Raw genomic sequence first — 21,806 nt, 5'->3', positions numbered from 1 at the left:
CTGCTGTAAATGTTACTAATCTGGACCACATCAGTCCAGCTGCTGTAAAGGTTACTAATCGGGACCACATCAGTCCAGCTGCTGTAAAGGTTACTAATCTGGACCACATCTCTCCAGCTGCTGTAAAGGTTACTAATCTGGACCACATCTCTCCAGCTGCTGTAAAGGTTACTAATCTGGACCACATCTCTCCAGCTGCTGTAAAGGTTACTAATCGGGACCACATCAGTCCAGCTGCTGTAAAGGTTACTAATCTGGACCACATCTCTCCAGCTGCTGTAAAGGTTACTAATCTGGACCACATCTCTCCAGCTGCTGTAAAGGTTACTAATCTGGACCACTTCAGTCCAGCTGCTGTAAAGGTTACTAATCTGGACCACATCAGTCCAGCTGCTGTAAAGGTTACTAATCTGGACTAAATCATTCCAGCTGCTGTAAAGGTTACTAATCTGGACCACATCAGTCCAGCTGCTGTAAAGGTTACTAATCTGGTCTAAATCATTCCAGCTGCTGTAAAGGTTACTAATCTGGACCACATCAGTCCAGCTGCTGTAAAGGTTACTAATCGGTACCACATCTCTCCAGCTGCTGTAAAGGTTACTAATCTGGACCACATCAGTCCAGCTGCTGTAAAGGTTACTAATCTGGACCACATCAGTCCAGCTGCTGTAAAGGTTACTAATCGGTACCACATCTCTCCAGCTGCTGTAAAGGTTACTAATCTGGACCAAATCACTCCAGCTGCTGTAAAGGTTACTAATCTGGACCACATCAGTCCAGCTGCTGTAAAGGTTACTAATCTGGACCACATCAGTCCAGCTGCTGTAATGGTTACTAATCTGGACCACATCACTCCAGCTGCTGTAAAGGTTACTAATCTGGACCACATCTCTCCAGCTGCTGTAAAGGTTACTAATCTGGACGACATCTCTCCAGCTGCTGTAAAGGTTACTAATCTGGACCACATCAGTCCAGCTGCTGTAAAGGTTACTAATCGGTATCACATCAGTCCAGCTGCTGTAAAGGTTACTAATCTGGACCACATCAGTCCAGCTGCTGTAAAGGTTACTAATCTGGACCACATCAGTCCAGCTGCTGTAAAGGTTACTAATCTGGACCACATCTCTCCAGCTGCTGTAAAGGTTACTAATCGGGACCACATCAGTCCAGCTGCTGTAAAGGTTACTAATCTGGACCACATCAGTCCAGCCAGCTGCTGTAAAGGTTACTAATCTGGACCACATCTCTCCAGCTGCTGTAAAGGTTACTAATCTGGACCACATCTCTCCAGCTGCTGTAAAGGTTACTAATCGGGACCACATCAGTCCAGCTGCTGTAAAGGTTACTAATCTGGACCACATCTCTCCAGCTGCTGTAAAGGTTACTAATCTGGACCACATCTCTCCAGCTGCTGTAAAGGTTACTAATCGGGACCACATCAGTACAGCTGCTGTAAAGGTTACTAATCGGGACCACATCAGTCCAGCTGCTGTAAAGGTTACTAATATGGACCACATCTCTCCAGCTGCTGTAAAGGTTACTAATCTGGACCACATCTCTCCAGCTGCTGTAAAGGTTACTAATCGGGACCACATCAGTCCAGCTGCTGTAAAGGTTACTAATCGGGACCACATCAGTCCAGCTGCTGTAAAGGTTACTAATCTGGACCACATCAGTCCAGCTGCTGTAAAGGTTACTAATCTGGACCACATCAGTCCAGCTGCTGTAAAGGTTACTAATCGGGACCACATCAGTCCAGCTGCTGTAAATCTATAGTGTTACTAATTTGGACCACATCTCTCCAGCTGCTGTAAAGGTTACTAATCGGGACCACATCAGTCCAGCTGCTGTAAAGGTTTCTAATCTGGACCACATCTCTCCAGCTGCTGTAAAGGTTACTAATTGGGACCTAATCTCTCCAGCTGCTGTAAAGGTTACTAATCTGGACCACATCTCTCCAGCTGCTGTAAAGGTTACTAATCGGGACCACATCAGTCCAGCTGCTGTAAAGGTTACTAATCTGGACCACATCTCTCCAGCTGCTGTAAAGGTTACTAATCTGGACCACATCTCTCCAGCTGCTGTAAAGGTTACTAATCTGGACCACATCAGTCCAGCTGCTGTAAAGGTTACTAATCTGGACCACATCTCTCCAGCTGCTGTAAAGGTTACTAATCGGGACCACATCAGTCCAGCTGCTGTAAAGGTTACTAATCTGGACCACATCTCTCCAGCTGCTGTAAAGGTTACTAATCGGGACGACATCAGTCCAGCTGCTGTAAAGGTTACTAATCTGGACCACATCAGTCCAGCCAGCTGCTGTAAAGGTTACTAATCTGGACCACATCTCTCCAGCTGCTGTAAAGGTTACTAATCTGGACCACATCTCTCCAGCTGCTGTAAAGGTTACTAATCGGGACCACATCAGTCCAGCTGCTGTAAAGGTTACTAATCTGGACCACATCCCTCCAGCTGCTGTAAAGGTTACTAATCTGGACCACATCTCTCCAGCTGCTGTAAAGGTTACTAATCGGGACCACATCAGTCCAGCTGCTGTAAAGGTTACTAATCTGGACCACATCAGTCCAGCTGCTGTAAAGGTTACTAATCTGGACCACATCTCTCCAGCTGCTGTAAAGGTTACTAATCGGGACCACATCAGTCCAGCTGCTGTAAATGTTACTAATCTGGACCACATCAGTCCAGCTGCTGTAAAGGTTACTAATCGGGACCACATCAGTCCAGCTGCTGTAAATCTATAGTGTTACTAATTTGGACCACATCTCTCCAGCTGCTGTAAAGGTTACTAATCGGGACCACATCAGTCCAGCTGCTGTAAAGGTTACTAATCTGGACCACATCTCTCCAGCTGCTGTAAAGGTTACTAATCTGGACCACATCTCTCCAGCTGCTGTAAAGGTTACTAATCTGGACCACATCTCTCCAGCTGCTGTAAAGGTTACTAATCGGGACCACATCAGTCCAGCTGCTGTAAAGGTTACTAATCTGGACCACATCAGTCCAGCTGCTGTAAAGGTTACTAATCTGGACCACATCTCTCCAGCTGCTGTAAAGGTTACTAATCGGGACCACATCAGTCCAGCTGCTGTAAAGGTTACTAATCTGGACCACATCTCTCCAGCTGCTGTAAAGGTTACTAATCTGGACCACTTCAGTCCAGCTGCTGTAAAGGTTACTAATCTGGACCACATCAGTCCAGCTGCTGTAAAGGTTACTAATCTGGACTAAATCATTCCAGCTGCTGTAAAGGTTACTAATCTGGACCACATCAGTCCAGCTGCTGTAAAGGTTACTAATCTGGTCTAAATCATTCCAGCTGCTGTAAAGGTTACTAATCTGGACCACATCAGTCCAGCTGCTGTAAAGGTTACTAATCGGTACCACATCTCTCCAGCTGCTGTAAAGGTTACTAATCTGGACCACATCAGTCCAGCTGCTGTGAAGGTTACTAATCTGGACCACATCTCTCCAGCTGCTGTAAAGGTTACTAATCTGGACCACATCAGTCCAGCTGCTGTGAAGGTTACTATTCGGGACCACATCAGTCCAGCTGCTGTAAAGGTTACTAATCGGTACGACATCAGTCCAGCTGCTGTAAAGGTTACTAATCTGGACCACATCTCTCCAGCTGCTGTAAAGGTTACTAATCGGGACCACATCAGTCCAGCTGCTGTAAAGGTTACTAATCGGGACCACATCAGTCCAGCTGCTGTAAAGGTTACTAATCGGGACCACATCAGTCCAGCTGCTGTAAAGGTTACTAATCTGGACTAAATTATTCCAGCTGCTGTAAAGGTTACTAATCGGGACCACATCAGTCCAGCTGCTGTAAAGGTTACTAATCTGGACCACATCCCTCCAGCTGCTGTAAAGGTTACTAATCTGGACCACATCTCTCCAGCTGCTGTAAATCTATAATGTTACTAATTTGGATGGATGCATATTAAAGATGATTTTCCATATCTCACAACTATCTTTATTTTGTTGCATTTGTTTTATACGGCTTCAACGCCGAGAGGAGGTCTTACCACTGTAACATGTGTGAAGGTGTCTCTGTGAGGAGGTCTTACCACTGTAACATGTATGAACGTGTCTCTGTGAGGAGGTCTTCCCACTGTAACATGTATGTGTTATTTTCAACCCAAGGGCCATGTATCTGTAATAAATATCACTCAACTTTGGCCTCAGACATGGCCCTGCGATAGGCACAGATTTTTGACCCGGATTTTACACTTACTAGCAAAAATCACTCTCTACCAGCTCCGCTGGCCAGTACCCAATATCCTGCATGTCCATCCCAGGGTATAAAGCCACAGGGCTCGGTTCTTACCTTCTGTGGGGCGAGGTGTGCAGGAGGAGCCAGGCTGGCAGGAGGGTCCGTGATGTAGGTCTTCTTAGGGACAGGTTGTGGGTAGCCCTGCTGGCTAGGAGCAGCAGCATAGCTAGGCTGGGGACTCCAGGTGTTTCCTGGTCCTCCCCCGTACCCTCCTGGTTCTCCCCCGTACCCTCCTGGTCCAGGGTAGGCCTGCTGGCTAGGAGCAGCAGCATAGCTAGGCTGGGGACTCCAGGTGTTTCCTGGTTCTCCCCCGTACCCTCCTGGTCCAGGGTAGCCCTGCTGGCTAGGAGCAGCAGCATAGCTAGGCTGGGGACTCCAGGTGTTTCCTGGTTCTCCCCCGTACCCTCCTGGTTCTCCCCCGTACCCTCCTGGTCCAGGGTAGGTCTGCTCTGGGTACCCTGACACAAACGCCATGTACATGTTCACAATGTGTTGACAAATACAGTATTTACACCGATAACATATGACATTTTTAGCACTAATTTAATTGTAACAATAAAAATGGATTCTACTTGTCTTCGTTTTCACAAACACCAGAAAAAACTTGTTTTGGTGCATTTGACTAGTTTCTAAATACATTTAAAATGTATTGGAAACAGGTTGTCAAGTAATATTAGATAACATAACATGGTAGAAGTGCAAATGGACAGTGTGTGTTAATGTTGAGTGAAAGGTCAGGTAGATTAGACACCTTGTGGTGCAGAGCCTGGCTGAGGGGCGAAGCCTGGCTGAGGGGCGAAGCCTGGCTGAGGGGCGAAGCCTGGCTGAGGAGGCCTGTAGGCCAAGTCAGGGCCTCGTGGCTGAGCAGACATGTACTGGACCTGTGAAGAGATGTGCTCAAATGGTTAACACTCCCAGCTCTAACACATCTCCTTCCCCATCGAAGACCCTTCCTCTCTTCCCTACTTTGTCTCCTCCCATTCTATGTCCCGATCTGTTTCCTAGCTGTCTATAATAAAGCATAAACATCAACAAACACAAACAAGGAGTGGAATTCCCCTGTTTTTAACGTAACAAGAAGAAGAAGAAGAACACAAAGAAGGCGTGGCCTGGACCTGGGCTGGGCTCCGGATAGGCTGCTGGGCAAACCGCTGGGGGGGTCCTGGGGACTGGTGCTGGGGCCCGGGTTGGGCAGACCTCACCTGGGGAGAAGAAGATGATGACTTGATTGTCAGTGGTCACAGAGGCACTGGTTCTGTCTCAAATAGCAACCTATTCCACATATGGCTCTGGTGAAAAGTAGTGTACTACAAAGGGAATAGGGCTCTGGTGAAAAGTAGTGTACTACAAAGGGAATAGGGCCCTGGTGAAAAGTAGTGCACTACAAAGGGAATAGGGCCCTGGTGAAAAGTAGTGCACTACAAAGGGAATAGGGCCCTGGTGAAAAGTAGTGTACTACAAAGGGAATAGGGCTCTGGTGAAAAGTAGTGTACTACAAAGGGAATAGGGCCCTGGTGAAAAGTAGTGTACTACAAAGGGAATAGGGCCCTGGTGAAAAGTAGTGTACTACAAAGGGAATAGGGCTCTGGTGAAAAGTAGTGCACTACAAAGGGAATAGGGCTCTGGTGAAAAGTAGTGTACTACAAAGGGAATAGGAACCTGGTGAAAAGTAGTGTACTACAAAGGGAATAGGGCCCTGGTGAAAAGTAGTGTACTACAAAGGGAATAGGGCCCTGGTGAAAAGTAGTGTACTACAAAGGGAATAGGGCCCTGGTGAAAAGTTGTGTACTACAAAGGGAATAGGGCCCTGGTGAAAAGTAGTGTACTACAAAGGGAATAGGGCCCTGGTGAAAAGTAGTGCACTACAAAGGGAATAGGGCCCTGGTGAAAAGTAGTGCACTACAAAGGGAATAGGGCCCTGGTGAAAAGTAGTGCACTACAAAGGGAATAGGGCTCTGGTGAAAAGTAGTGTACTACAAAGGGAATAGGGCCCTGGTGAAAAGTAGTGTACTACAAAGGGAATAGGGCCCTGGTGAAAAGTAGTGCACTACAAAGGGAATAGGGCCCTGGTGAAAAGTAGTGTACTACAAAGGGAATAGGGCCCTGGTGAAAAGTAGTGCACTACAAAGGGAATAGGGCCCTGGTGAAAAGTAGTGCACTACAAAGGGAATAGGGCCCTGGTGAAAAGTAGTGCACTACAAAGGGAATAGGGCCCTGGTGAAAAGTAGTGCACTACAAAGGGAATAGGGCTCTGGTGAAAAGTAGTGTACTACAAAGGGAATAGGGTGCCATTTGGGATACAGATGGTATGTGTATTTTTACCAACCCCCATGAGCACACACACACACACATATACACACACACACACACACACACACACACACACACACACACACACACACACACACACACACACACACACACACACACACACACACACACACACACACACAGGTTAAAGGAAATGATCAGCGCCCCTTGGAGCAGTTTAAGAGGTTAAAGAAATACTTGGGGATTTTGGCAATGAGGCCCTTTATCTAACATGCTAGCAGATACCCATAGACTTCCAGTCATTGTGCTAACGCTAGCAGATACCCATAGACTTCCAGTCATTGTGCTAATGTTAGCAGATACCCATAGACTTCCAGTCATTGTGCTAATGTTAGCAGATACCCATAGACTTCCAGTCATTGTGCTAACGCTAGCAGATACCCACAGACTTCCAGTCATTGTGCTAACGCTAGCAGATACCCATAGACTTCCAGTCATTGTGCTAACGCTAGCAGATACCCATAGACTTCCAGTCATTGTGCTAATGTTAGCAGATACCCATAGACTTCCAGTCATTGTGCTAACGCTAGCAGATACCCATAGACTTCCAGTCATTGTGCTAACGCTAGCAGATACCCACAGACTTGCAGTCATTGTGCTAATGTTAGCAGATACCCATAGACTTCCAGTCATTGTGCTAACGCTAGCAGATACCCATAGACTTCCAGTCATTGGGGCGGCAGGGTAGCCTAGTGGTTAGAGCGTTGGACTAGTAACCGAAAAGGTTGCAAGTTCAAATCACGAGCTGACAAGGTACAAATCTGTCGTTCTGCCCCTGAACAGGCAGTTAACCCACTGTTCCTAGGCCGTCATTGAAAATAAGAATTTGTTCTTAACTGACTTGCCTAGTTAAATAAAGGTAAAAAAAAAAAAATTGTGCTAATGCTAGCAGATACCCATAGACTTCCAGTCATTGTGCTAATGCTAGCAGATACCCATAGACTTCCAGTCATTGTGCTAATGTTAGCAGATACCCATAGACTTCCAGTCATTGTGCTAACGCTAGCAGATACCCATAGACTTCCAGTCATTGGGCTAACGCTAGCAGATACCCATAGACTTCCAGTCATTGTGCTAACGCTAGCAGATACCCATAGACTTCCAGTCATTGTGCTAACGCTAGCAGATACCCATAAACTTCCAGTCATTGTGCTAACGCTAGCAGATACCCATAGACTTCCAGTCATTGTGCTAACGCTAGCAGATACCCATAGACTTCCAGTCATTGTGCTACTGCTAGCAGATACCCATAGACTTCCAGTGATTGTGCTAACGCTAGCAGATACCCATAGACTTCCAGTCATTGTGCTAACGCTAGCAGATACCCATAGACTTCCAGTCATTGTGCTAACGCTAGCAGATACCCATAGACTTCCAGTCATTGTGCTAATGTTAGCAGATACCCATAGACTTCCAGTCATTGTGCTAACGCTAGCAGATACCCATAGACTTCCAGTCATTGTGCTAACGCTAGCAGATACCCACAGACTTCCAGTCATTGTGCTAATGTTAGCAGATACCCATAGACTTCCAGTCATTGTGCTAACGCTAGCAGATACCCATAGACTTCCAGTCATTGGGGCGGCAGGGTAGCCTAGTGGTTAGAGCGTTGGACTAGTAACCGAAAAGGTTGCAAGTTCAAATCCCGAGCTGACAAGGTACAAATCTGTCGTTCTGCCCCTGAACAGGCAGTTAACCCACTGTTCCTAGGCCGTCATTGAAAATAAGAATTTGTTCTTAACTGACTTGCCTAGTTAAATAAAGGTAAAAAAAAAAAAAAAAAAAAAAAATTGTGCTAATGCTAGCAGATACCCATAGACTTCCAGTCATTGTGCTAACGCTAGCAGATACCCACAGACTTCCAGTCATTGTGCTAATGCTAGCAGATACCCATAGACTTCCAGTCATTGTGCTAATGTTAGCAGATACCCATAGACTTCCAGTCATTGTGCTAACGCTAGCAGATACCCATAGACTTCCAGTCATTGGGCTAACGCTAGCAGATACCCATAGACTTCCAGTCATTGTGCTAACGCTAGCAGATACCCATAGACTTCCAGTCATTGTGCTAACGCTAGCAGATACCCATAAACTTCCAGTCATTGTGCTAACGCTAGCAGATACCCATAGACTTCCAGTCATTGTGCTAACGCTAGCAGATACCCATAGACTTCCAGTCATTGTGCTACTGCTAGCAGATACCCATAGACTTCCAGTGATTGTGCTAACGCTAGCAGATACCCATAGACTTCCAGTCATTGTGCTAACGCTAGCAGATACCCATAGACTTCCAGTCATTGTGCTAACGCTAGCAGATACCCATAGACTTCCAGTCATTGTGCTAATGTTAGCAGATACCCATAGACTTCCAGTCATTGTGCTAACGCTAGCAGATACCCATAGACTTCCAGTCATTGTGCTAACGCTAGCAGATACCCATAGACTTCCAGTCATTGTGCTAACGCTAGCAGATACCCATAGACTTCCAGTCATTGTGCTAACGCTAGCAGATACCCATAGACTTCCAGTCATTGTGCTAATGTTAGCAGATACCCATAGACTTCCAGTGATTGTGCTAACGCTAGCAGATACCCATAGACTTCCAGTCATTGTGCTAACGCTAGCAGATACCCATAGACTTCCAGTCATTGTGCTAACGCTAGCAGATACCCATAGACTTCCAGTCATTGTGCTAACGCTAGCAGATACCCATAGACTTCCAGTGATTGTGCTAACGCTAGCAGATACTCACAGACTTCCAGTCATTGTGCTAACGCTAGCAGATACCCATAGACTTCCAGTCATTGTGCTAACGCTAGCAGATACCCATAGACTTCCAGTCATTGTGCTAACGCTAGCAGATACCTACAGACTTCCAGTCATTGTGCTAACGCTAGCAGATACCCATAGACTTCCAGTCATTGTGCTAACGCTAGCAGATACCCATAGACTTCCAGTCATTGTGCTAACGCTAGCAGATACCCATAGACTTCCAGTGATTGTGCTAATGCTAGCAGATACCCATAGACTTCCAGTCATTGTGCTAACGCTAGCAGATACCCATAGACTTCCAGTCATTGTGCTAACGCTAGCAGATACCCATAGACTTCCAGTCATTGTGCTAACGCTAGCAGATACCCATAGACTTCCAGTCATTGTGCTAACGCTAGCAGATACCCATAGACTTCCAGTCATTGTGCTAACGCTAGCAGATACCCATAGACTTCCAGTCATTGTGCTAACGCTAGCAGATACCCACAGACTTCCAGTCATTGTGCTAACGCTAGCAGATACCCATAGACTTCCAGTCATTGTGCTAACGCTAGCAGATACCCATAGACTTCCAGTCATTGTGCAGATACCCATAGACTTCCAGTCATTGTGCTAACGCTAGCAGATACCCATAGACTTCCAGTCATTGTGCTAACGCTAGCAGATACCCACAGACTTCCAGTCATTGTGCTAACGCTAGCAGATACCCATAGACTTCCAGTCATTGTGCTAACGCTAGCAGATACCCATAGACTTCCAGTCATTGTGCTAACGCTAGCAGATACCCATAGACTTCCAGTCATTGTGCTAACGCTAGGATGGTGTACCTGTACATTGAAGGTGGGCTGGCTGTGGGTGGAGGCTGTGGCGTAGGTGGCTGGGACTGGCTGAGGCAACGTATGGAACTGAGGCCTGGCCACTGGGGAGGCAGAGGAGATGGGTGCGGAGGAGGAGTGCTCTGCCTGGGGTCGGGGCAGTGTTCCACCTGGGGCCCCGGCCTTGGGAGTGGACTTCTTAGTGGCTGTCAGAGGAGGCTGAGTCGGGAGGACCATACGCTTGTAGCCGGTGACCGGAGCATTGGGACTGGTCACAGATGGAAGAGTCTCAGAGTTCTGTAAAAACAGAATGATAACAGTAGAGTTTTCAATCCTCTGCAGAACACAAGAGTCTCAGAGTTCTGTAAAAAGAGAACGATAACAGTAGAGTTTTCAATCCTCTGCAGAACACAAGAGTCTCAGAGTTCTGTAAAAACAGAATGATAACAGTAGAGTTTTCAATCCTCTGCAGAACACAAGAGTCTCTGTTTATCCACCAACAAATATAAATGTTAAAATATTACAACATCACTGTCTTGTCTCTCTCCAGTCACAAATGAAGTTCCTGCAACTCATTTTTTTAAAGTTATTCCTCCTATCTAATCTTTTGATCTTAAGAACTCAGAGAGCACAGATGATTTAGCTTTTACGCCCTGAAGACGTGTTCTGCATATCGCCCAGTCACTTAGCACTGCTGTGACGAATGTCTGTTAAAAGGAGGAGCAGCATCTCGACGCACTAAAAGATACTATGACTCAGTCAAGCAACTACCCTGCCTGCTTCCTCCATATGCATCTCCAGGTTATCTAGGAATGTGTCTCAAATTGTAGTAGTGCACTACTATAGACCAGGTACCATAGGGGTAGTGTACTACTACAGACCAGGGCCCATAGGGTAGTGTACTACTTTAAACCAGGTAACATAGGGTAGTACACTACTTTAACCCCTAAACTAGGGTAATACATGACTATCCTGGTCCCATCCCTCCATCCATAAACCAGCGTTAATACTGTCCTGGTCCCATCCCTCCATTCCATAAACTAGGGTTAATACTGTCCTGGTCCCATCCATCCATCCATAAACCAGGGTTAATACTGTCCTGGTCCCATCCCTCCATCCATAAACCAGGGTTAATACTGTCCTGGTCCCATCCATCCATAAACTAGGGTTAATACTGTCCTGGTCGCCTCCCTCCATCCATAAACCAGGGTTAATACTGTCCTGGTCGCCTCCCTCCATCCATAAACCAGGGTTAATACTGTCCTGGTCGCCTCCCTCCCTCTATAAACCAGGGTTAACACTGTCCTGGTCGCCTCCCTCCATCCATAAACCAGGGTTAACACTGTCCTGGTCGCCTCCCTCCATCCATAAACCAGGGTTAACACTGTCCTGGTCGCCTCCCTCCATCCATAAACCAGGGTTAACACTGTCCTGGTCGCCTCCCTCCATCCATAAAACAGGGTTAACACTGTCCTGGTCGCCTCCCTCCATCCATAAACCAGGGTTAACACTGTCCTGGTCGCCTCCCTCCATCCATAAACCAGGGTTAACACTGTCCTGGTCGCCTCCCTCCATCCATAAACCAGGGTTAACACTGTCCTGGTCGCCTCCCTCCATCCATAAACCAGGGTTAACACTGTCCTGGTCGCCTCCCTCCATCCATAAACTAGGGTTAACACTGTCCTGGTCGCCTCCCTCCATCCATAAACTAGGGTTAATACTGTCCTGGTCGCCTCCCTCCATCCATAAACCAGGGTTAACACTGTCCTGGTCGCCTCCCTCCATCCATAAACCAGGGTTAATACTGTCCTGGTCGCCTCCCTACATCCATAGACCAGGGTTAATAAAGCACGGTAGCCGGGAAGGAACGAGGGGATAAATTGTTGGGCAGAGAGGACATCATGGCGGTGTTTTGGCAACGCTACAGGACTCTAACAGGCTGGGGAGGAGACCTGTTAAATCCCAGGTATTTGTTGTGATCTTTGGACGGGAGGGAAACAGCCACTACGGGCTCTGAATCGTCACAGGAGGTGATCACCAGTGGTTATATGTATTGGCAGCAGAACATGTCTCAACAGCACTGACAGACTCAGAGTGAACAATTTCTATGTTTTCCAATTTCCTTTTTCAACCCGAGGCATGATGATTTGGTTACATAGGCTGTGTTCATCATACTAGAATGAGAAGGCCTAAACATAGACTGTATGTATCATACTAGAATGAGAAGGCCTAAACATAGACTGTATGTATCATACTAGAATGAGAAGGCCTGAACATAGACTGTATGTATCATACTAGAATGAGAGGGCCTGAACATAGACTGTATGTATCATACTAGAATGAGAAGGCCTGAACATAGACTGTATGTATCATACTAGAATGAGAAGGCCTAAACATAGACTGTATGTATCATACTAGAATGAGAAGGCCTAAACATAGACTGTATGTATCATACTAGAATGAGAAGGCCTAAACATAGACTGTATGTATCATACTAGAATGAGAGGGCCTGAACATAGACTGTATGTATCATACTAGAATGAGAGGGCCTGAACATAGACTGTATCTGTCATACTAGAATGAGAGGGCCTGAACATAGACTGTATGTATCATACTAGAATGAGAAGGCCTAAACATAGACTGTATGTATCATACTAGAATGAGAAGGCCTAAACATAGACTGTATGTATCATACTAGAATGAGAAGGCCTAAACATAGACTGTATGTATCATACTAGAATGAGAAGGCCTGAACATAGACTGTATGTATCATACTAGAATGAGAAGGCCTAAACATAGACTGTATGTATCATACTAGAATGAGAGGGCCTGAACATAGACTGTATCTGTCATACTAGAATGAGAGGGCCTGAACATAGACTGTATGTATCATACTAGAATGAGAGGGCCTGAACATAGACTGTATGTATCATACTAGAATGAGTGGGCCTAAACATAGACTGTATCTGTCATACTAGAATGAGAGGGCCTGAACATAGACTGTATGTATCATACTAGAATGAGAAGGCCTAAACATAGACTGTATGTATCATACTAGAATGAGAAGGCCTGAACATAGACTGTATGTATCATACTAGAATGAGAAGGCCTAAACATAGACTGTATGTATCATACTAGAATGAGAAGGCCTAAACATAGACTGTATGTATCATACTAGAATGAGAAGGCCTAAACATAGACTGTATGTATCATACTAGAATGAGAGGGCCTGAACATAGACTGTATGTATCATACTAGAATGAGAGGGCCTGAACATAGACTGTATCTGTCATACTAGAATGAGAGGGCCTGAACATAGACTGTATGTATCATACTAGAATGAGAGGGCCTGAACATAGACTGTATGTATCATACTAGAATGAGAAGGCCTAAACATAGACTGTATGTATCATACTAGAATGAGAAGGCCTAAACATAGACTGTATGTATCATACTAGAATGAGAAGGCCTAAACATAGACTGTATGTATCATACTAGAATGAGAAGGCCTGAACATAGACTGTATGTATCATACTAGAATGAGAAGGCCTAAACATAGACTGTATGTATCATACTAGAATGAGAGGGCCTGAACATAGACTGTATCTGTCATACTAGAATGAGAGGGCCTGAACATAGACTGTATGTATCATACTAGAATGAGAGGGCCTGAACATAGACTGTATGTATCATACTAGAATGAGTGGGCCTAAACATAGACTGTATCTGTCATACTAGAATGAGAGGGCCTGAACATAGACTGTATGTATCATACTAGAATGAGAAGGCCTAAACATAGACTGTATGTATCATACTAGAATGAGAAGGCCTAAACATAGACTGTATGTATCATACTAGAATGAGAAGGCCTGAACATAGACTGTATGTATCATACTAGAATGAGAAGGCCTAAACATAGACTGTATGTATCATACTAGAATGAGAAGGCCTAAACATAGACTGTATGTATCATACTAGAATGAGAGGGCCTGAACATAGACTGTATGTATCATACTAGAATGAGAGGGCCTGAACATAGACTGTATCTGTCATACTAGAATGAGAGGGCCTGAACATAGACTGTATGTATCATACTAGAATGAGAAGGCCTGAACATAGACTGTATGTATCATACTAGAATGAGAAGGCCTGAACATAGACTGTATGTATCATACTAGAATGAGAAGGCCTGAACATACACTGTATGTATCATACTAGAATGAGAAGGCCTGAACATAGACTGTATGTATCATACTAGAATGAGAAGGCCTGAACATAGACTGTATGTATCATACTAGAATGAGAAGGCCTGAACATAGACTGTATGTATCATACTAGAATGAGAAGGCCTGAACATAGACTGTATGTATCATACTAGAATGAGAAGGCCTAAACATAGACTGTATGTATCATACTAGAATGAGAAGGCCTAAACATAGACTGTATGTATCATACTAGAATGAGAGGGCCTGAACATAGACTGTATGTATCATACTAGAATGAGAGGGCCTGAACATAGACTGTATCTGTCATACTAGAATGAGAGGGCCTGAACATAGACTGTATGTATCATACTAGAATGAGAAGGCCTGAACATAGACTGTATGTATCATACTAGAATGAGAGGGCCTGAACATAGACTGTATGTGTCATACTAGAATGAGAGGGCCTGAACATAGACTGTATGTATCATACTAGAATGAGAAGGCCTGAACATAGACTGTATGTATCATACTAGAATGAGAAGGCCTGAACATACACTGTATGTATCATACTAGAATGAGAAGGCCTGAACATAGACTGTATGTATCATACTAGAATGAGAAGGCCTGAACATAGACTGTATGTATCATACTAGAATGAGAAGGCCTGAACATAGACTGTATGTATCATACTAGAATGAGAAGGCCTAAACATAGACTGTATGTATCATACTAGAATGAGAGGGCCTAAACATAGACTGTATGTATCATACTAGAATGAGAGGGCCTGAACATAGACTGTATGTATCATACTAGAATGAGAGGGCCTGAACATAGACTGTATGTATCATACTAGAATGAGAGGGCCTGAACATAGACTGTATCTATCATACTAGAATGAGAGGGCCTAAACATAGACTGTATCTATCATACTAGAATGAGTGGGCCTAAACATAGACGGTATTTATCATACTAGAATGAGAAGGCCTGAACATAGACTGTATGTATCATACTAGAATGAGAAGGCCTAAACATAGACTGTATGTATCATACTAGAATGAGAGGGCCTGAACATAGACTGTATGTATCATACTAGAATGAGAGGGCCTGAACATAGACTGTATGTATCATACTAGAATGAGAGGGCCTGAACATAGACTGTATGTATTATATCCTACTGGGCGTGGTGATTTGCAGTGCCTTCCATCTTAGTAAATCGAGTGTCTTTTTCCGATTTCATATCAGATTCAAACACAACTAAACACAGCAATCTACAACCAGTGTTGAAATGAACCGTGTCAGATAGTCAGCCAACCTAAAAATGATTTGTTTTGTTGTCATTAACCTTGGATGGTGTACTAGGTTGGTGCTCGAGGGAGGGCAGAACAGGGAATCAATGTCGCTGCAGTGTTACGTGTTCCATCCTGTATCAAAACCAGAGACGATGCTGGTCATGAAAGTGAGTGACAACACAACACATTGTACCACACATTAAGAACACGTTCCTAATATTGAGTTCCACCCTTTTTGCCCCTCAGAACAGCCTCAATTCCTCGGGGCATGGACTCTACAAGGTGTCGAAAGCGTTCCACAGGGATGCTGGCCCATGTTGACTCCAACGATTCCCACAGCTGTGTGGACATCCAGATAAGAGACAGTAGACTCTCCATAAATAACGGAGATACATTTTATTTGACATGTTAGAAATGTATCTAACCCAACTCCAGATAAATGGAGGAGCAAGGCCCAAACAAAGGAGAGGAGACAGGAGTGGAGAGGAGATGAGAGGAGAGGGTAGAGGAGACGAGAGAGGAGGAGAGGGTAGAGGAGACGAGAGGAGAGGGGAGAGTAGGGGAGAGGAGACGAAAGGAGAGTATAGAGGAGGTGAGGAGAGGAGAGTAGAGAGGAGGAGAGGGGAGAGGAGGAGAGGAGACGAGAGAGAAGGAGAGGAGAGGGAAGAGGAGACAAGAGGAGAGTACAGTGGAGAGGAGAGAAGAGAGGAGAGTAGAGAGGAGGAGAGGGGAGTAGAGACGAAAGGAGAGTATAGAGGAGGTGAGGAGAGGAGAGTAGAGAGGAGGAGAGGGGAGAGAAGGAGAGGAGACGAGAGAGGAGGAGAGGAGACAAGAGGAGAGGAGAGAAGAGGGAAGAGGAGAGGGGAGTAGAGACGAAAGGAGAGTATAGAGGAGGTGAGGAGACGAGAGTAGAGAGGAGGAGAGGGGAGAGAAGGAGAGGAGACGAGAGGAGAGATGAGAGAAGAGGAGAGTACAGAGGAGGAGAGGAGAGAGGAGGAGAGAAGAGAGGAGGATAGGAGAGGAGAGAGGGGAGAGGAGACGAGAGGAGAGTAGAGAGGAGAAGAATAGAGGAGAGAAGGGAGAGTAGATGAGGAGAGAGGAGAGGAGAGGAGGGGGGGAGGAGACGAGAGGAGAGTAGAGAGGAGAGGAGAGGAGAGGGGAGAGACGAGATGAGAGGAGAGTACAGAGGAGGAGAGGGGAGTAGAGACGAAAGGAGAGTATAGAGGAGGTGAGGAGAGGAGAGTAGAGAGGAGGAGAGGAGGAGAGGAGACGAGAGAGGAGGAGAGGAGAGAGGAGGAAAATGAGACGAGAGGAGGAGAGGAGAGAAGAGAGGAGGATAGGAGAGGAGAGAGGGGAGAGGAGACGAGAGGAGAGTAGAGAGGAGAAGAATAGAGGAGAGAAGGGAGAGTAGATGAGGAGAGAGGAGAGGAGAGGAGGGGGGGAGGAGACGAGAGGAGAGTAGAGAGGAGGAGAATAGAGGAGAGAAGGGAGAGGAGACGAGGAGAGAAGGGAGAGGAGACGAGGAGAGAGGAGAGGAGAGGAGGGGGAGAGGAGACGAGAGGAGGGGGAGAGGAGACGAGAGGAGAGTAGAGAGGAGGAGACGAGAGGAGAGGGGAGGGGAGACGAGAGGAGGAGAGGAGAGAGTAGAGAAGAGAGGAAGAGAGGAGAGGAGAATAGAGGAGAGCAGAGAGGAGGATAGAAGAAAGGAGGAGAGGGGAGAGGAGTTGAATGACCCCTAAAGGACACATGAAAATACACCAAGCTGTCAACCCTGATTTCTGCTTTACTGATTTGTGCTACTGATGTTTATTAAATAACGTGTCTGTCTGTAGATGAACGGAGAGAGACAACATCTCAATTACATCCTTCAGAAACCGAAATGACACTTATTTAAATGTTTCATGGTTTTTAAATACCTTAGATTATTCCATTCATCTATCAAGGCCCTTAAACCTAACATTGACTCCGCTGAGAACTGGAAAACGCAAATGGGAGCTCTCAAAATAATTTCATTGTCATGGTGAACGTTCCACCAGGTAGATTAAGAGAAAACATTCAATTGTTTTATGAGGTGATGAAACTGGGAACAGGATACAATCTGTAGAAGAAGTGTTCGTTCTACAGTGGAACACGTTAATGATGTGCTTGCTACTTGCGGAAAAATAACATCAAGCACGGTCACGTGTAAAGAATGATTTAAAATAAAGAAAAACTACTCTGAAACACGAAAACCCTGAAGTGCAGCTGTACTCATAAAACAGGTTATGATATGAAGGTTATGATGTTCAGACATTCAAACTAATCTAATCATACCGCAGACACAACATCACTATAATTACTGGCCTAAATAAAACGTCAATCAACTGTTCTTGTCTGGAAGTTATACTTTATGTAACACATATTAACAAGTTATCTGTGTCTTCGCTGTCTTAAGTTATACACTCAGTATACCAAATATTGGGAACACCTTCCTAATTGAGTTCTACTCCCCCTCTCCTCCTTTTGCCCTCAGAACAGCCTCAACTCGTCGGGTCATGGACTCTACAAGGAGTTGAAAGCGTTCCACAGGGATGCTGGCCCATGTTGACTCCAATGCTTCCCACAGTTGTGTCAAGTTGTCTGGATGTCCTTTGGGTGGTGGACCATTCTTGATACACACAGGAAAGTGTTGAGCGTGAAAAACCCAGCAGCGTTGCAGGTCTTGACACAAACCGGAGTGCCTGGCACCTACTACCACACCCCCTTCAAAGGCACTTAAATCTTGTGTCTGGCTCATTCACCCTCTGAATGGCACACGTACACAATCCATGTATCAACTGTCCCAAGGATTAAAACTACTTCTTTAACCTGACTCCTCCCCTTCATCTACATTGTAACAAGTGACATCAATAAGGGATCATAGCTTTAACCTAGATTCACCCAGCCTGGTCTCATAGACGAAACGTAACATAATATATGTAAATCCGGGACAGTGAAGTTAGTGTGATATGTTCCATTTAGTTACATGAGACAGATGGTTACTTTAGGTAAAAACAAAAGTAGGGTTGTAGGTCGGGGTGGGCGTATAACGTCAAGCAATCCAAAGGTTTGAATCTTATCACGGACAACTTTAGCATTTCAGCTAATTAGCAACTACACTGAACAAAAACATAAAAGCAACATGTAAAGAGGTGGTCCCATGTATCATAAACTAAACTAAAAGATCCCAAGACATTTTCCATACGCACAAAAAGCATATTTCTCCCAAATTTGGTTACATTCCTGTTAGTGAGCATTTCTTATATGCCAAGATAATCCATCCACCTGACAGGTGTGGCATATCAATAAACGGATTAAACAGCATGATCATTACACAGGTGCACCTTGTGCTGGGAACATTAAAAGACCACTCTAAAATGTGCAGTTTTGTCACACATCACAATGCCACAGATGTCTGAAGTTTTGAGGGAGTGTGCAATTGGCATGTTGACTGCAGGAATGTCCACCAAAGCCGGTTCCAGAGATTTGAATGTTCATGTCTCTATCATAAGCCGCATCCAACATCATTTTAGAGAATATGGCAGTAGGTCCAACCAGCCTTACAACTGCAGACCACATGTAACCACGCCAGCCCAGGACCTCCACATCACCTTCTTCACCTGCGGCATCGTCTGAGACCAGACACCTGGACAGCTGATGAAACTGGGGGTTTACACAACTGAAGAATTTCTGCACAAACTGCTAGAAACTGTCTCAGGGAAGCTCATCTGCGTGCTCGTCGTCCTCACCAGGGTCTCGACCTGACTGCAGTTCTGCATCGTAATCGACTTCAGTGGGCAAATGCTCACCTTCGATGGCCACTGGCACGCTGGAGAAGTGTGTTCTTCATCGATGAATCCTGGTTTCAACTGTACCGGGCAGATGGCACACAGTGTGTGTGGCGTTGTGTGGGCGAGCGGTTTGGTGATGTTAAAGTTGTGAACAGAGTGCCCCATGGTGGAGGTGGGGTTATGGTATGGGCAGGAATAAGCTACGGACAACGAACACAGTTGTATTTTATCAATGGCAATTTGAATGCACAGAGATACCATGATGAGATCCTGAGGCCCATTGTTGTGTCATTCATCCGCCGCCATCACCTCATGTTTCAGCATGATAATGCACGGCCCCGTGTCACAAGGATCCGTACACAATTCCTGGAAGCTGAAAATGTCCCAGTTCTTCTATGGCCTGCATACTCACCAGACATGTCACATAACATAACATAGCTCCTAAACTTAACCCGAACCCCTAACCAGTAGTGCACTACTTTTGACTAGAGCCCTATGGAACCCTATTCCCTTTCTAGTGCACTACTTTTGACTAGATCCCTATGGAACCCTATTCCATATATAGTGCACTACTTTTGACCAGAGCCCTATGGAACCCTATTCCTATTCTTTTCATTGAAAAGTGAAAGACTAAAGTTACATACATGGGATGCTTTAGTGAATTTCAGATCGTCTGGAATAGAAAAGGCAGAAATAAAACAATTCAATAAGCATTCGCAGCCAGTCATCCTCTTCAATATGATACTATCTCTACATATATCCTCTTTAACATGATACTATCTCTACAGGTATCCTCTTTAACATGATACTATCTCTACAGATATCCTCTTTAACATGATACTATCTCTACAGGTATCCTCTTTAACATGATACTATCTCTACAGATATCCTCTTTAACATGATACTATCTCTACAGGTATCCTCTTTAACATGATACTATCTCTACAGACATCCTCTTCAACATGATACTATCTCTACAGGTATCCTCTTTAACATGATACTATCTCTACAGATATCCTCTTTAACATGATACTATCTCTACAGGTATCCTCTTTAACATGATACTATCTCTACAGACATCCTCTTTAACATGATACTATCTCTACAGGTATCCTCTTTAACATGATACTATCTCTACAGGTATCCTCTTCAACATGATACTATCTCTACATGTATCCTCTTTAACATGATACTATCTCTACAGACATCCTCTTCAACATGATACTATCTCTACAGGTATCCTCTTTAACATGATACCATCTCTACAGATATCCTCTTTAATATGATACTATCTCTACAGATATCCTCTTTAATATGATACTATCTCTACAGGTATCCTCTTTAACATGATACTATCTCTACAGATATCCTCTTTAATATGATACTATCTCTACAGGTATCCTCTTTAACATGATACTATCTCTACAGGTATCCTCTTTAACATGATACTATCTCTACAGATATCCTCTTTAACATGATACTATCTCTACAAGTATCCTCTTTAACATGATACTATCTCTACAGGTATCCTCTTTAACATGATACTATCTCTACATACATCCTCTTCAACATGATACTATCTCTACAGGTATCCTCTTTAACATGATACTATCTCTACAGACATCCTCTTCAACATGATACTATCTCTACAGGTATCCTCTTTAACATGATACTATCTCTACAGGTATCCTCTTTAACATGATACTATCTCTACAGACATCCTCTTCAACATGATACTATCTCTACAAGTATCCTCTTTAACATGATACTATCTCTACAGACATCCTCTTTAACATGACACTATCTCTACAGATATCCTCTTTAATATGATACTATCTCTACAGGTATCCTCTTTAACATGATACTATCTCTACAGGTATCCTCTTTAACATGATACTATCTCTACAGGTATCCTCTTCAACATGATACTATGTCTACAGGTATCCTCTTTAACATGATACTATCTCTACAGGTATCCTCTTTCTATCTCCTCATCTCTCCATGTGTTTTTCTCCCAGGGCAGTGTGGACAGCAGTGTGTGTATGCCACATCCACTGCGCTGAAGTGAACTAGTATGATTCATATAAGAGAGAGAGAGAGAGAGAGAGAGAGAGAGAGAGAGAGAGAGAGAGAGAGAGAGAGAGAGAGAGAGAGAGAGAGAGAGAGAGAGAGGAGCAAGAGAGAGAGAGAGGAGAGAGAGGATAGAGGATAGAGGGAGCAAGAGAGAGAGAGAGAGAGAGAGAGGATAGAGGATAGAGGGAGCAAGAGAGAGAGAGAGAGAGAGAGAG

The 21,806-nt window shown here is 44.7% G+C and overlaps 1 protein-coding gene across 1 annotated transcript in view; it reads right to left on the bottom strand.

Moving 5' to 3' along the window:
- Positions 1–21,806, bottom strand: part of LOC139541684 (lipoma-preferred partner homolog) — a 513,132-nt gene that overhangs the window by 184,382 nt on the left and 306,944 nt on the right. Inside the window, exons 6-9 of the mRNA XM_071346617.1 lie at positions 10,228–10,512; positions 5,413–5,499; positions 5,049–5,178; positions 4,352–4,755 (exon numbers count right to left, since the gene is read on the bottom strand). Coding sequence (XP_071202718.1) covers positions 4,352–4,755; positions 5,049–5,178; positions 5,413–5,499; positions 10,228–10,512 — 906 coding nt within the window. The remainder of the gene's footprint in view (positions 1–4,351; positions 4,756–5,048; positions 5,179–5,412; positions 5,500–10,227; positions 10,513–21,806) is intronic.

The sequence above is a fragment of the Salvelinus alpinus genome, chromosome 16 (genome assembly GCF_045679555.1).
Source record: "Salvelinus alpinus chromosome 16, SLU_Salpinus.1, whole genome shotgun sequence".
Lineage (NCBI taxonomy): Eukaryota > Metazoa > Chordata > Actinopteri > Salmoniformes > Salmonidae > Salvelinus > Salvelinus alpinus.
Note: the sequence above shows the minus strand (reverse complement) of the source record. Positions and strands in the feature narration are given on the sequence as shown.